Source organism: Crassostrea angulata, chromosome 2 (assembly GCF_025612915.1).
Source record: "Crassostrea angulata isolate pt1a10 chromosome 2, ASM2561291v2, whole genome shotgun sequence".
Classification (NCBI taxonomy): Eukaryota; Metazoa; Mollusca; class Bivalvia; order Ostreida; family Ostreidae; genus Magallana; species Magallana angulata.
This window is the reverse complement of record NC_069112.1, coordinates 22315791-22333842: the sequence shown is the minus strand read 5'-3', so window position 1 is coordinate 22333842 and position 18052 is coordinate 22315791. Positions and strand designations below refer to the sequence as shown.

General features: G+C 31.6%; 1 protein-coding gene across 1 annotated transcript; it reads left to right on the top strand.

The window, feature by feature from the left end:
* Window positions 1–3544: 3544 nt before the first annotated feature.
* LOC128174031 (C-type lectin domain family 17, member A-like) lies at window positions 3545–13900 on the top strand. The gene is made up of 4 exons (XM_052839675.1): window positions 3545–3845; window positions 5623–5705; window positions 10318–10405; window positions 13608–13900. Exons 1-4 carry the CDS (start codon window positions 3545–3547, stop codon window positions 13898–13900), a joined length of 765 nt encoding a protein of 254 aa, XP_052695635.1.
* Window positions 13901–18052: the final 4152 nt, after the last annotated feature.

Below are 18052 nucleotides of genomic sequence, written 5' to 3'. Positions count from 1 at the left end.
ATTATAAAATTAATTACTTTGTTATGAAATGACAATGGAAGTTGGCCAAGTATAATATTAAACATATTAAATCCAATTCTTTCAGAGGTCTTTCTATAAATGTATAAGCTAAGTTCACTCCACAGGGTATGTATTTTCTCACAGGAAATAAAAACATGTATTATTGTTTCCACATTGTTTTTACAAAACCCACATGTGTCAGTATTTTTAATATTGATTTTTTTAAGGTAGTATCCAACTGGAAGAATTTTGTGTAAAATTCTAAATTGAAGCCATTGTACAGAAGAATCTTTGGTAGTTTTAAAACAAATCTTAAAAATATCATATACAGTAAGATCTTCAACATTATAATCAACCAGATCTGTTTTCCATCTGGTTACAGCAATTGGAACAACCACATTTTCGTTCAAAACATTGTAAATAATTTTTGTACACTTTTCATGGAGTATGATTGTTTGGAAAAAAAATGGTATACATGGATTAGGATTTCTTTGAACAGAAGTCCTGTCAATGTTAGACATTTTAAAAAACTTAAAAATTGCTGATTTAACACTGTTGTATTGCATTATACATATATTCTTGAGATTGTATTTACATTTAAATTCTTCATAACTTAAAAAATTACAATTTTCATCATAAAAATCTTGTATGACCTTTACACCATTCTTGTACCAGGTTTTTATGAAAACATATTTATTTGCTATGAGTATTTTTGAATTGTACCACACCGGAGAATTTAAAAGATTATCTTTTGCCTTTGGGTGATCAATATAGGTAATAATAAAACATAACCATGAATTTAACACATCTTTCCAAAAATCGTTGTTTACCTTGTGTAAACATTCAATTACAAAACTATCACCAAAATCAAACAAATTCTGTAAAAACTCATTTCCATAAATGGTAAATAAAAAATCCATCCATGGTTTGTGTGATTTTGTAAGCCTTTTTATCCATGAACATTTGAGAGATATTATAAAATTGTTAATGTCAACCATTTTCAACCCTCCTGATGAATAGTCCTGTGTAATGACTGACCTCTTAACTTTATCAATCTTAGATTTCCACAGAAATTCAAACAAAATTTTATTAAGGTATGAAATTGTTTCTTTCTTTGGATTTGGTAGTGAAATGAATAAATGATTTAGTTTCGGTATGAGCAAACTTTTAATAACAGTAATTCTACCAATGGGAGTAAGAATTCGTCGTTTCCATTGCTCTACCATAGCTATAATTTTTGGAATTTGTAAATTATAATTCATATCGACAATATTATGAAGATTTACTGAGAACTGAATTCCTAAAAGGTTGAATGTTGTTGACCCCCAATCCAATTTCCATCTTGTGTGATGATAAACCTGATCTGAAAATTTTTTTGATCCAATCCAAATAATCTTTGTCTTAGATGTATTTATTTTAAGACCAGAAAAACTCGAAAAAAATTCTATGGTTTCAAGAGCTGCAAAAAGGGATTTTGGTGAACCATCAAGGACTAGTGAAGTGTCATCTGCATATTGTGATATCTTATGTTCAATATCATTAATAAAAATACCTTTAATATCTTTGTTTTGTTTAATCATTATTGCTAAAATTTCTGCACACATGATAAATAAATATGGAGCAACAGGGTCTCCTTGCCTGCATCCTCTTTGTACAACAAACTGTTGTGATAAATGGCCGCACTGTAAAATAGCAGCATGGAAGTTTGTATTTAAAATCTTAATCCACTGAATAATATTTTCTCCAAAGCCAAAATATTTAAGGACTTGGTATATGAATGACCACGACATAGAATCAAAAGCCTTTTCAAAATCTATAAGTATTAAAAGACCAGGTATGTTTTTGAACTCAGTGTAAGATAACAGGTCATATATAAATCTGGTATTTTCTCCAATGTATCTTCCCTTCATAAATCCAGACTGTGTATCAGATATTAAATAATCTAATACTTTCTTAATTCTAAAACTAACACACCCTGAAATAATCTTGTACAAAACATTTAAAAGAGTAATTGGTCGCCAGTTTTTTAAAAACTGTCTAGGCTTATCACCTTTAGGTAGACATGAGATAATTCCAAGTCTCTGTGAGATGGGGAGTTCCTTCTTCAAAAATATACAGTTAATGGCTCGTACAACAAAATTTTTAATATCTTTCCAAAAAAATTTAAAAAATTCAGCAGTGTACCCATCACTCCCAGGAGATTTGTTGTTCTTCATATGTTTTATGACATTTAATACCTCTTTTTCTAAAAAAAACATCTTCTAGACCATTTGACAACTCATTTTCTAACTTAGGTGAATTGTAATTAAAAATAATATTATCTAAATCAATCCTTACTAAATTTGTGTCCTCACTTGCATATAAATTTTCATAGTACTTCTTTACATAATCTAGTATTTTTTCTTGCTCATATACCCTTCCAATACCTTCAACTTCAATTTTTTTTATTGTTTTGTTTATATAATTTCTAGATTCCAAATTGCAAAAATATTTTGAAGGTTTTTCGCCTTCCTCCATCCAATGGGCACGAGACCTTATCATATGTCCAAACAACTTTTCCTTGCGTAGCTTTTCAAGAGCACTTTTTTTTTCATCCAAAATATTAATATTAACAGTAGAATCTGATTCCATACATTCTATTTCCTGGACAAGATTTTTTTCAGTGTTATTTCTGACCTTTTTTCTATATGTTGAATAAGAAATAGTCACCCCCCTTATTTCCATCATTAACACCTCAAAAAAAAGACTTTCATCAATACCATTTTTACATTGAAAATCACAACTCTCTATATTATCTAGATATTGTTTACTAATTGACTGAATAGTTTCTTGAACTTTTATTACATATTCTTTGTCTGACAGAAGAGAATTGTTAAACTTCCAAAGCCCACACCCTTTGGTGAAGGGATTAAATTTTATCTCAAGTAAAACAATGGAGTGATCAGACCTGTAACCCGGCTTAATGGAACAGTTTTCAACTAAATTTGAAAGACTATCAGAAATAAGAAAAATATCAAGACGACTTTGTTTCAAAGGATTTTTCTTACGCCATGTGTAAACTTTTTTGTCTGGATTTAGAACTCTATAATCAGAACAAAATGACATGAATTTTATCTACGTCGTTTATAAGGTTCTGGGGTATTTCCAAATGCTATTTGTTTTACAGTCATCTACATCAAGTTTGAGAATACGTCCCATTCTATTGTACAACAGCCATTGTTCGAGTATCTAGGTAAAAATATTTCTCTAAAATTTCACATTCATAACATATCTTTTTCAGCCATGTACGTTAAAATATTTATTTTTGAAAGCTTTGAAAATTAAAATCAATTCTAAAATTAATGAAAAGATCTTTCAGTTTTTGATTTTTAGATTTTTGCAAATTAATGCTCAGAGGCAAACCATTCTATACATCTAAAATTCATTGATTTCTAGCATTTCTATGTAATGGCAGCCCTAATTGAGTTGCATTTCAAGAAAAAGACAGGGAAAGGACAGGGAAAGTCAAGTGATATTTTTCTAGTGCACATAGAAATCGACGGATATGAAAAAAATCGTAGTTTATTTTTTCCTTGCTTTTTCGTTTAGAATTTTTTGTGAACAGAGACACTTTTCATTTTCCTTTGTGAAAAAGGAAGATATCAACTCATCATCTGCGGTGTTTCATCAGGATGCTAACACCGTTTTATATTGTGGTGTAAACTGTTTCAATGATAACTTCTGTGTAGGGTTTGGTTTCAACACAAACAGTCAGCACTGCTTTGGATTACATGATTTTAAATGGGACGTTTATTCTTATCAACCGGTTCAATCAACTTTGGACAAAATCGTTTGGTATCGTTTAGGTAAAAAAGTATTGTTAGTATCACGTAAAACGCTCCTATAGATCTATGTAGAACAAAATTAGAATACGTTTATCTATTTGAACATTTCTGTGAAGGAGTAATCCATTTGTTTCTTTAAAAAGAAAACCCGTTAGAGCAGTCTATCTAGATTCAAACTAGAATTTATCTTGTTATGAACAAATTACATGGTTTTTGGCAAAAACGTGTCTCTGCGATCTCCATTGCTCGCTAAGCTGTAACAAGGTTAGTTTTTTAAAATTTAACGTACCTTTAATGCTAAAACTAATTAATTTCAACCATGAAAAGCTAAATTAGTGATACAAAAACTAACGTTATACTCTGCCAAGGGATGTCTGTCTTTAAAAGTGCCGTTCGTAAAGACATGATAGTAATATTATGGTTACCTGTTAAAAATTCAACTTTTTACAATATTTGACCCCCACATATGCTTTAAACATTTTCAAATGTTAGAAAAATTTAAAACTATAAATTTATGAATCCATATGTTGTATACAATCTCCTAACACCATGAAAATTGTAGGTTATCCAAAAATCATTACGGCACCCTCTAAGGGTACAATTTAATAGAGAAAATATGAAACTATAAAAGATTCAATTGGGTTTTTTTTATTTGAGCCTTTTTTTTATAGGAAATAGGGACCAACACAAAAGTAAATATGGCCACCTACAAAGGAATAGATGATATTAAACTAACTTTTTTCAATTTAATTATAAAAATATAAATGGATACAATTTAAATATATATATATATATATATATATATATATATATATATATATATATATATATATATATATATGTATATATATATATATATATATATATATATATATATATATATATATATATATATATATATATATATTCATCCACGTTAAAATCGCCAGGAGTCGTATACCGCCTGATAACTTATAACTTTCGTATTACTAATATTTTTTTTCATGAGTCTGTTTCCATTCGCATTTGTTCTTAGCCACCAATGAGAAGTTCGGTTATTATTAGATAAAATTTGACAAGCAATACAATGGATAACAATTTGAAATACCCCGAGACAACATCATATAAGATATATCAGTAATTTTTTGAAAATTGTCTTCTGCAAACAGATACATGCATGAGATCCATGATTAGAATCAGATATACAAAATACGATATTCATATTGAAACAAAAATAAAATTTTAATTCCATTAGTGCCATTAGTGAATACATTTATACATGATTAATCTTTTGAGCTGCACTAAACAAAAAGAGTTCTATACATGTATTTATTTGATAAACTGTATGCAGGGAACGCCCCCCCCCCCCCACCCTCGTTCTTTTTGTTTTCAAGACCGAAAAATTTCCAACATCTTTAAGCATCATTCCGTAATTACAAACATGTCTGGTCGAAACAGTTTCCAAATTAATGTAGATTGGCGAAAATTACAGAGGGCAAAACATAGTCTAGGAAACTGTCGGTTTTGTGACGTAAAAATCATATCAAATTAAAAAAAGAGGTTTTCAGTATACAATGATTTGGCCGACTGGTGTGAACTATAAAGGCTATTGTATTACAACTCCGTTAATGATAATCAAGAATTTTTTTTTATTTTACAACTTGGCATTGTACAATTCTAAGAATTATTTGCATCTTAAAGAAGTTGCTTATAAATGCATAATTTGTATTACATATAGTGATAACATTATTTTCGCTGTTAGTTCTTTTTGTCTTATTGTGCAATTTAAACATGAGATATACTTGACTATTCATTTCAGGTTGCAGAGCCAACTGGGTAAAGTTCAACGGTCACTGTTACCTCTACAGAAAGCTTAAAAAACTCTCATGGTTTGAGGCTAAGGTAAGATATGCCCTGATAAATATTTCACTAATTAAGGTTTTCCGTTTAGAGCGGAAAACCTTAATATAATTCTGAAAAATTTTCAAATTTCTTATTTTTTTTTCTTCTAGACGCCAACTTTGATCCTTAATATCTCGCTCGTTTGTTCACCGATTGTTTTGAAATTTTCAGGACTGATAACATGCCGCGTGATGTTGTCGTTGCATATTTTAGTTGAGGAAAATCCCTATCCAGTTTTGAGTTATTCGCCTTTTAGTAAAATTGAACGATTTCTTTTGTCCAGGGGGTTTAGCTTTAACGATGACTGACAGAGTCTCAAAGATGGGCTGGTTTGGAAGCTAATACATTGAATTTGTGCGAGATATATTTTATTTATTATTTAAATGCAAATAAAAGGGCTGGTATAGATGTTGAAACAAAGGTAAGAAAAAAAATCAAAAAAATTCGCGTATTTTCCGTGTTAGTTTTCTACCTGATAAAAATTTGTTATAACATGTATTTTGAAAGTTTTTGGTCTTACCCAGACCTTTCATTCGGTATACCGTTAGAGGCGTCCAAAGTTTCTTGTCATTAACTTAAAAAGGAATAAAAATTTCTAATGCATTAATGAAGCAAAGCTGTAAAGAAATTATTTTTGAATCCTTCTATAGTATTCAATTTAACGTTTTCGTAATTTATAGTCAGTATTTGCAGAAACAATTGTTGTCAGTTCGGTCCATTTTTTGTGGGGGTGCGCACGTTTATTATGTTATGAAAGGGCTTCTTGTAATGCACTAACTGATACATGTAGCGCGCAAAAAAAATTCCACATGAAATTCCCAAATGTTTTTATTCATATGTACATTTTCATTTCATATAGATGAACCTCTTTGACCTTATTTTTGTTGTTTGTTTCATAACTGTGCCCCTGTCTATATTTAGATGCATTACGAGACTCAGGTAACCGATCGATATAAGAGTCGCTAGCTGTATTCAGGCCGTCGCCTAGACGACAGTGCATGTGCTTGTAGAGCTGGACGTTTAACGCCCCACTGTGTTACTGTAACAGAGACTCAGTACTGGGAGTTGTGTTAATAAAATGGTTCCAATGCATGGTAATTAAACTCAACTGTTCTACAATACGTATACACGGCCGTCTTATAAAGCACAATGTGTATTAATGACATGACAAATGTACGCTGGCAATTTAATACGAACGCGGGATTGCTCCCGATAGAACAATTCTTTAAAAGCAAAAAAAAAAAATACTCATTTGCGATAGATATAATATAATTATCATCGTGGAGATGATTTTAAAAAGTGAACTTAATATTCGTATACGATAATATTTGAATCCAAAGCCGCTAGTTTTAAGTTACGGTTATTAAGGATATTAATTATGACTTGCCCCGCATTTAAGGTTTTTTACTTGCAAAACATCTACAAACGAAAATACCAAACAACCTTCAGCAGCAACTTATAAACTATTTAGTCCATACACAATTCTAAAGAGGTAATTAAATAAATTTTACAAATGCTTTATCTTTTATTCGCTATCTTCCATGGAAAAAAGTGGCATGGAAAAAATGTTGTTCAATGTTCATCATTTTTACAAGTTCTATAAAATGTAGACTCAATGACTGAATTCTTTACCGTTTTCCGTCTGGGTTATTTTGAATCACGTGTGTACGTTATGTGTAGCCATATAGATGAACACTTTAAGTGTTTAATTTTTATAAGAAATTGTGTACATGCAGAGCAATGCAATGCTAGGACAGTTAAATTCCAACAATGTATATGGTGAGGCCGATCAGACTGATACTGGTTCTGCTTGTTTTACAAATAGCGAATGTAAGACGAAGTATTTGGGTGTTATATTTTAAACAAATATAAGTATTGCTTTCTTAAAAGCTTGCATTACTCAACAAAGTATTTTATTGGAATCATTCTTAGTTACCTTAGCTGCATATATGTACCGCTCGGTCAGTATCCCGGAAAAATTGACTACCATCCGAACATTTTCATACAAGGTCTACAGACTTGCAGCTAACATTACCTTTAAAAATACATTTTAGAATTCGCCGCTGTTTAAAAATTCATTAAAAAGACGCGCAGAATCAAGTGGTAATATGTCGTTTGATATGGGATTTATGACGTCTATTTATATTGTTTTCATTAAAATTATTTCATTATTTCAAGCTTGTGGGTGGAATGAAATCAGTTTCAGATGTTATATGACATAAAGATGTCCTATCCCCACTTTTTCTCGCAGCAACTATTTTTTTAACATAAAAAAAATTGAATTATCATGGAGTTGCCCCCCCCCCCCCACCCCATTTTGGTAGCATGTAAAAAAAATGGTATGAAAATCATGAAATTATGAGTGAAATTATGAAAATTTTGGATTTTTTTTTCTTTTTCTGCTTGTCAAAATTTGTTGGATGAGTTTGCCCCCACCCCCCACACTTTCAAAAACGATGCTACATGTACGTGCTTGAAAATTACTTATTTCTTTATTCCCCTCTTTAATAAACAAAACAAACTAACAAACATAACCGATCCAGATAAATATAATTACATGTATCAAAAATAAACTTAAAAAACAAACTACATATTCATCCTTCACCCACAATATTGCCTTTTCGATATTTGTCATCGTTGTAGACCCGTGTAACAATCTGTTGAGTAGGTGCTTGCACGACAAAGAACCCCTTGCTGATCTACATTTTCATTAACGCATACAAAGACAAATTATATTTTGATTTATTTTGTTCATTTTGAATATCCTTTTGTAATATAAAAAATGCGATGTAATTTTTTTTTCATGCAATATTTCGGATAAAGCAATGGAGAGTTGTTTCTTGAAATTTTATTAGACCATAAAATTGTAAAATGCTAACATTGAAAATTGTGTTAGATTTCTTTCTTTTTTTAAGGTAAAACTTTATTGATTTAAAAAATGATTCTTTGAGACAAACAAATTGACACAATCAATAAGAGTTTGACAATCTCTAACTGCAGGTCTGTAGCTTATAGTCAGAAAAAAATTCGGATGGACAACCTAGGACACAGATCGTCCATCCGAATTTCTTGAGAATTGCCATTATTTTGGTACGCGGACGCAATACTTACCGAGACTAAATGGTTCGCATCTAAGTTTTAAGTTTTTTAAATTGCTTTGAAAGGTAATATTGGTTTTCTGATAATTATAAACATGTATAATTAAATAAAAATGGTTAAAATTACAGTAAAATTACCGGCATCGGTCTTCTCCGTGCGCGGATCTAGAAAGGGAAGGGTTCCAGCCCCCCCCCCCCCAGCGAAATTTCTTTTAATTACCTGTACATTATAAACTTACCAAATATGCCTCGGACATCCCTTGACAAACTCAAATAACTGTCTGACTTTTCAATCCCCACCCCGGAAAACATTTCTGATCCGCGCATGTTCCCCCTCCTCGAAATACAAAATTATTCTTCAAAACCCCCTGTAAAATTTCCAGGATCTCCGCATATATACTAAGAGATTCATTGGCGCTTGCGTTCGATAAAAATGCGTGTAAAACGTTTACCAATGGTCCTTTTACCTTCGTACCGGGCATAACCACAGTCCCACTCTGTGAATAAAATGCGGCGAATCAAACTAGAGACACATGTTAAGATCTGTATTTGCTTATAAACATGTAGTATCATCGTGCAAAATGCACTGTTCAATTATAATTTTATTTACTTTACTTGTAAAATTCAACATCTGTTTCGTAATTTTTTCTCACAGTTTATTTCTTACAAAGTTACTTTTTTATTTAGTGATTGACACTTTTAAGACTTAATATGTGATTTCAAATACACAGAGTGTCATGTCTCAAGGACTGTTAATCTCTGAAAACAACATTGTGCAATTATCAGATTTTCATTTCTTGGACATCAAAGACTCATTGAGTTTATTTAATTGTTTTATATCTGTGAACCTTTCACTCAGCTTACTTATATCATTACCTGTCAATCTATACTCATTGTTAAGATTCTTATAAATAGTTATGTACAATGTCAATGCGCAGTCTGGAATACGGCGGCCAGCCCCGGCCACGTCCGACTCTCCCAGAGTCTTGAGTCCGGAGGCCACTACTGGCCATATCCGACTTGTTTGTAACATGTCTGTCTGTTAAATTGTTATAATGTTGCCATCGTTGAGTCTCGTCCAATAATGTGGAATCATGCATCAATTGCCTGTTGTTTGCCTGTTGCTTGCAACGAGCTCGTCTCTAGTTTGTATTAATAATAGTGAGAAAAAAAAAAAAAACAATTTAAAATACGTGTTTTCATTTGGGGAATATCTAAAAATCTACCAGTAGAGGTTTTTAATGTTATGCATGCTTTATTGATAGCATATACTTAAGTACTATTCATGGAACCAAATTAAATGATTGAGATTTTAATTTCTTAACAATCGTTTTAATTTGTAAGTTCTTTTAATTGGTCTCCTTGTGAACTAGATTTTAAATTCGCTATCGTTATACTTTACCGTTATATATTTACTAAATCAATATACTTTAAATAGCACTTTACATCTTCAAGCGGAGTATCATAAATAGATAAATAATTTCCTCAACAATGATAATTGTCTTTTTCAACAGGCAGAATGTCAGAACAGATTTTCTCACCTCGTAGAGATTGAGGACAAAGCGGAATCTGACTGGCTAGCTTCGACATTTCTTAATCCAGGTAATGGAATTGTACTCAATTATTTATATATATAATAATACTAAAAGCAATTTCAAAACAAATTAAGTTTATCCTTAGGGGTATTAGTTTTTTCCCTTTCTAGAACACAAAATTTTTATGAAGTCTTTTTAGATATGTTGCTCTAACATACATTCCAGTCGAAACAGTTCTTTCTTAAATCTGTACTTTATTTGGTGGGAGGTAGATGTTAAAAGAACAACGTCCTTAAGTTTTTAATGTAGACATCTCTTTCGTATTTTATGGGCTACCCAACTATAAAGTTATCAATTTTACCAATTCAATATAAGTATAGAATTTGAAACTGACAATCTAATAATTAAAATGTAAATGATTGAATCAGTATAATGGCACAACAAATGAGCGAAGCATATTTTATTTATATTGTAAAGGTTATTTTTAAAGCGCTAAGCATAGCTGCAGCACTTTTTTGTCGCCAGATTTCTAAACCTACTTCCACTTTCGTTTTCGCGTTTCCTATATACCGCCACCTACTGGCGGATGCTGGAGAGGCCGTACCCTGGAGATGAAGTACAGTTGAAGTATCATATCTTTGCAGTAGGGAGAACTTATTTAAATTGAAGTTATCCTGCATGAGGATGCATTTGTTCTACAAATATTAAATTAACAATAAGTTTCATTTAAATGTCATTATTATATATCAGATCCGGGTGCTCCAAAAGCCATATCATGATGAATTATTTCGAGAAAAAAATGGATTTTATAGTTGTGTTAATTAATAATTGGAATAATTCTACAATATCAATAGGTTTTGAGTGTTTTAGATATAACATGTTACAGTTATGAACACCATGTTTTATAAAAAAAAAATACAGAATTATTTATACAAATTTTTTTGGTTAACACCTTTTCCACGATAATTTGTGCTGCTTTTTATTAACATTATTTTAGGCTTTGTTTTCTGTATGCACTATTTCAGGAATATTTTTCCATCAACTTGCATTGATATGTAATATTATAATTTTCCAAAACCAATGATTTGATTATTATTTATTAAAAAAAATATAACTGTCGAGTTACTTGAAATACTACTCTAAATATATGTAATAATCTTCATAGAGTGATACCAGCTAACCTCGTTTAATTTGCAAATATGAGTTTATTAATGATCCAATTTATGTGCAGTATGGACAAATTACGCTTTAATAAAAACATTTAGTAACAGTAAAAATTGAAAGTGATTTGTAAGATTCAACATTGCTATGAATTATATATACATACATGCAACTATTAGATATTTAAATAAATTCGCGTATTATGTGATAACTGTACCCATTATATTAGTATATATGAAATGAAACCTTGCCGATTTAATATTGCTTGATAACGTCGAAAAAAACCTTTAAGTTTCTATCTGAGTTCACTTTTTCTTAAAAGAACTCGTACCCTATTAGGCCTACATATCTACGAGTTTTCTTTAATACGACCTCTGAACCGCTGGTGAAAACAGTTCTTCCATCCAATGGCAACTTCGCGGGCCTTTCCGGCAGACCTTGTATGTATTGCAGGTGTCACTACATTATTCAAGTTAACTATATATTCCTACCATAAATGCGCATCTTTAGATAGAAGTTATAAATTCAAATCAAACTTCTGCAAAAATCCTTTTGATATTTTTTAAATCAAAGCTTCTACAATTTAGTAGCAAAACACAGGTGCATCCAGCAAGGAACGAGAGTTTGTTTACGTCGAAGTTACACGTGTGCTTGAAAAGCACAAGACCACAAGCCAAGAACCTATCACCCCTCTTCCCATAAAAAACAACACACATCACAAAAATGACCTAGCTCGCATTATTACAAAACGTGAATAGTCAGACATCTTACACATACCGGTAGTTTTTCATCTTATAAAAAGGTAGCCCCTGTCGCAGTCGGAAACGGCCCAATTCGAAGAAGAGTTCGAATGGTTTTGCCTCAGCTAGGTTTTGACGTGAACCTACGGTGAAAAACTGGTGTGACATCTGCATAGGCGTTAATGACAACATCCTTTTAATAATACTTGTTAAAAACACGATACTTTTTACGTCTGATGAGATGTGAGCTATACTTCATCAAATTCAATGATATACCCTAAAATATACCCCCCTGAAGAGACCGTCTAGCTGATGTTTAAATGAAAAGAAGCGACTCCATTTTGATATTCTAACATCTGGTAATGTTTATTCATTAGGGGTCTTTGCATGGTGTATTGTTAAATAAGGCTGGAAATATTGTTCGAATACCAAAGCTTATACTTTAAAGAATAAGTAGCATTCCCTGCAAGGAAGATCTTTAATGCAATTAGTATTATCTTACTTTTGTCAAAACTTTTTGGCTTTTTATTTTGCAATAATATTGGTATCGTAGTTTGTCACTGTATTTTTTAGTGTTCATCTTTTTTGTTTGGAAGTTGTCAGATGTAAAAACAAAGAAATGACAAAAATTAGCAAATAAACATAAATAAATATTAATCATGATTTGATCATTGTTATTGGCGACAATCTAATTTTACAAGAAGCATGCACTCTGTAGCTCTGCTAAACAGTAGCGAAATCTGTTTAAAACTAACAAGCAATACCATTATAAAATTACTACAAATGATCTCGATTTCCAGAAATTGCTAAAATTTTAAAATCAAGCAATGTCTATTTAAACATGCTTTAAGGCAGATTGTTATTTAATTGTAAATTTGAAATTTCGATTTTATATATTAAGTTCCTTTTTTTAATAACGAACAATATGATTCTTTACATATATTTTCATATCAATCGATATATTTTTAACACCTTCTTCCCGGCTTCGCGCTTTTCAGTACTTTCAGTACTTTGATTTATTAAAATATCAATTTGGTATCAAATGAAACAGCACAATAAATGTAACTTTCCATGACAACTGGCGTGGATCACTGGATTGAAAGTCACGTGATATATGTTAATTATTCTCAAGAATAGAGGCCATAAAAAGTTCAATATCGTATGTTTTATTTTATGAGAAGTAAATTGAAATGCTCTTTCAATCATACCTTAAATAAAAAAAATAAATATTAAATAAATAAGCTCGGGTTAAAATTTAAATGACCTTTGTCAATTAAGAAATAAATTATTCTTTAGATTTTATCGAGACAGCAGCACTGTTTTATAAACATTAAATTCACAAATCATCCAGAGCTTATCTTATTGTAGATGGTAATTATTCTAATTGTCCCAGTAATACATCTAACGGGTGTTCAGCGTGGACCGGACTAAACGACCTTAACATCGAAGGACAATATGTATGGGACCATTCAAACACACCCATGGCGTTTTACACTTGGTATACCTTCAAGCCTGAATTTGGCGATATACGAGACTGTGTTGCCATTCAGAGAAATGGCCGATGGAACGATAAAAAATGCACGGCCTTACTTGCCTTCATTTGTGAGAAAGAGATGAGCAACTTACAGGACACAAATAGCAATGCAAAAATTGGGATTTGATTGCCCTGAAACGTTCTGAGAATAGAAAATCATTTAAATTGTAGGGTGAGGGCCGCTTTATCAATGATCAAATTTGTTTGAGTGTACTCTTACAGTTTTGCTTTCTCGTGTTTGAATAAAAAATAAATCCTGTTTTTAACTTATTGAGTGCATTGATTTTTGTGTAAGGGATACATGTGCCACTACTTACACAAAAAGTAGATCTAGACAGTATACATGTATAGTGTTCCAATCATCAGATTAAGAAAAAGATACTGGGTGATATATTATTACTTATCGAGTTTTCTGGCTGACTACAGAAATATATCGGGTTGGTCGATTTCATATCGATCTGTAGTTCGTCAATGACAAATCTCACACAGCAGACTGGTCTTGAATACAGAACTTTTCCTATGTGTGAAGTACAACTATGAGACTGGGTTGTGTTTGACACGTTTAATTGTTGCTAACCAACGGGTTTTTGACGCTAAATGCAAAAGAGACGGAACAGACCTTTTTGGTTTTGATTACAAGAGAGTGCATTTGATTTCATCGTCAACGTATTCTCCTATGTTACTTGATTAGGCAAACAAAACGATTTTTTTTTATTACAAAAGAGTTGAGTTAAAAACAAAGCATCATTGATTTTAAACACATTACCTTAAACCTCTCAAGTTAATATAAAATTGTATTGCTAAGAGGGGGTATTTAACATTGTACACTTGTGGGTCTTTAACTAAACAAGGATTATCAACAAAACATCAATAAATTTTCTTATGATTTTTTTTACAATTCACGGTGAACAGAGAAATATTTGCTAATCGGGAGCGGACAACAAACACCAATTCTCCGTATGCAGTGTTTTATCAAAATACAAGAAGTATCCTCTCATGTGGTGTGCAATGTTCTAATGATGTATGTTGTGTTTGGTTTATTTACAATGAAACAAGTAAGCAATGCTTTGGAGTACATCATATGGATAATGGAGTTCAAACTACTAAGGAGAGTACCGCTTTGTCGAATGCAACACATTATCGGAAAGGTAAGAAAAACATTCGAAGGCACAACATCTTTGTAATTAAACAAAACCTAGGTTAAATAACAGGTATGATCTTACCTTACTGTATCAGTCATATTGTGCCCATAATAAGAGTCTTCCTAATAACCGAAAATACTTATCAATTAACGATCAATAAATAGTTACCATTATTCGTTTTAGACTTTCACGAGGGAAATTGTGACGTCCTAAAAATGGCATTTCCACCTAATTATCTTAGGTTCTCGGTGTTTTTAAAATAGACTAGGTCCGCAGCCGTTGCCCAAAATGACGCTCAAACAATTACGTTTTAATGTGATGCCGGTATCACACAACATATCTTGATTTCGATGTGAGCCACAGCTGTGGATACATTTTTCTCTCAAATGACCTATCAAAAAATATGTCATTTTTCATGATTGTTTACTACATTTTAAAAAATATAATGAACTTTTGAAGTCATTTGTAGTTATTGTTCGTTTTTTGTAATGAATTAAGACGTATTACTTGACCAATTTCTAGATCCAGGCAAGCCGCTGACAAACAAGTTAATATAACAAGATTATCAACAGTCTCGCTTGAATTAATCACTTCGTACGCGCTGTGGTCGTTACAACGACTTTGTCAGCAAATACAATTTTTCGCTAGGTCGCACGCTTACTGGCGTTATAATAATAATTGATAATTTAATATTAATTACAAAATTGTCGTTGGATTTTTCCGTATTCCTGATTACAAGCCAAGGCATACGGCACATGTGACCGGTCAGCAGAGGTTTCTCACTTCTCTTATCTGATCCTGTTTAATTGCTTTTTATTTGGAATGTTTGTCTTAAAAATTGTTCGTTATCCCAACATTTCATACACACGTGTTCAAGATATTATTTCTGTATGTTCAATTTAACCACTTCTTAAATTTTGGGGCAAATATAGACCTTAACGGTACATAAGTTTTAGTATTCCTCATCAAAAATTGATTTGAACAAAAACATTTTAAAAAGCAAAAATTGCAGATTGCGCCTGAAATTGATATAAACAAAATTTAATTATTCTTTAATTCTAGGTTAAATACTAATTCCCGTTTTTATAAAGCTTATAAAATCTAGCTTGTCTAAGGTATACAATCTAAATTATCTTCTCCGAATTGTTTCATTACCTTTGAGCTACATTTTTTTCAATTATCGATGTTTTAATCTATCATTTGTTTAAATGTAAAATTAAAATGATGAAGAGATCTAGTACTTATACGCTTAAAAGAAATATACGTATTTTAGTTTATTTATTATTTTATCTTATTGAAAACATTTTATTCTAATCTCTCACAAAAATATCTAATCTTTCCAAAAATTACGTCATCAATAATCACTAAAAAAAATCCGTATGAAATTTAACGTAGACATAATTTAAAAATATGGGTATGAATTGACCACAACTTGGAATGTTAGGCTGTTTAGATTAAATGTCTAATGAGTTTTGGCTTTTATCATTCTGATCGATGTAAATGGTTTTGCTAGTTATTTTTATAACTTTTGTAGTAAAAATCAATAGAGTGTTTGCTTTTAATGGATGCAATTTTTGAGGTTTGTTTGCACTTTCAGACACAGGACGAAAAACCACCTTTAAGCAAGTCCTTAAAGGTGGCTTAAAGGTGACTTAAAGGAGCTTAAAGGCTATACGACCTTTAAGCCGCCTTTAACACCTTTAAGCAAGCGCTTATAGGTCCTTAATGTCCAAACTTCTTTAAGCCACCTTTAAGCCAGCTTTAAGCATTTACGCTCTCTTTACACTGCCTTTACACTGTCTTTAAGTGGCCTTTAAGTCAATATCGATCAAGCTGAACAATAAACACATATATTAAATGCAAAAGCTCTTTTATAGAGATGGAAGGGGGTCATCCGAGTGATAATATAATTTCCAAAGAGGGGGGGGGGGTGTTCCAGGCGGTTTTAATCGTCGCTCCATTAAACACAGATCGCTATCATCAGCACCGCTCCGATGGACACAGATTGCCGTTATAAAATTCTTTATAATTTTTGGGGGGTTTCAAAATTATTGTAGGGATGAGCGCAGTCTCTGTATCTTAATATGTGCATAAAACTAATTAAAGTATGTTTGTTTCCTATTATAAATTAATCGGTGAAAAAAATCTCCCCTCTCTCTCTCTCTCTCTCTCTCTCTCTCTCTCTCTCTCTCTCTCAGTTCATCCGGTTATTAAACAAAATAAAGATAATGAACCAAAAATGCATGATTTAATTTGTTAATCGGTTTAAGGTTTGTATTTTTTTTTTTTAATTTTCATTATTTCTAACTCTAGATCTGCTAGATACATGTTAAAGATGAAAAGACTCTCAACTGCCTTTGTTATATCGGGCAGGATTACTGCTTTGTTTGTCTAGACATAGTTTTGTTCGTTTGTGTATATCTAATTAGAGTCTATTGTTTGTACAACTTAAGAAAACCCCTGGAACTAACACAGAATACTAGTATACAAGATATACACAACAGTTGTGTCGTGTGCCCAGGTGCATGTTTGTGTATATCTAATTAAAGTCTATTGTTTGTCCAACTTAAGAAAACCCCTGGAACTAACACAGAATATACAAGATATACACAACAGTTGTGTCGTGTGCCCAGGTGCATGTTTGTGTATATCTAATTAAAGTCTATTGTTTGTCCAACTTAAGAAAACCCCTGGAACTAACACAGAATATACAAGATTTACACAACAGGTGTGTCGTGTGCCCAGGTGCACGTCAGGGTTTCTAAAGGCGTTGAATTTTAGTATGTACGAGTATACGATAAGTCTAGTGAATAAAAGTTAATTTACATTTGTAATTCATTTTCAAAGTATTATTTCCTAGCTCTGGGTTTCAAAGATGTTACGTCTACAAATTAACGAAACATGTATGTAAGAGTAAAATCTTGAGGTTAATTAATTAATGTACCGGTGATCATAAATAGGGGTTGATTATTTAAATATATGTATAAGGGTAAATATGTCAAATATACCCGGCCTGGCACATCATACAATTGTATGTACAAGTCATTTGCAATTGCCACATGCAGTAAATACGTCACCGGTAATTGGTAATTTTGTTTGTTATAGAATTGATAGTTTATGAATCATGTACATACAAT

What these genes read in the sequence shown, in the direction of transcription:
- LOC128174031 (XM_052839675.1), top strand. Translation starts at nt 3,545, where the DNA reads ATGAAAAAAATCGTAGTTTATTTTTTCCTTGCTTTTTCGTTTAGAATT. An exon ending in AATCGTTTGGTATCGTTTAG is followed by an intron (nt 3,846 to 5,622) that starts GTAAAAAAGTAT and finishes TATTCATTTCAG; the next exon opens with GTTGCAGAGCCAACTGGGTA. An exon ending in TCTCATGGTTTGAGGCTAAG is followed by an intron (nt 5,706 to 10,317) that starts GTAAGATATGCC and finishes CTTTTTCAACAG; the next exon opens with GCAGAATGTCAGAACAGATT.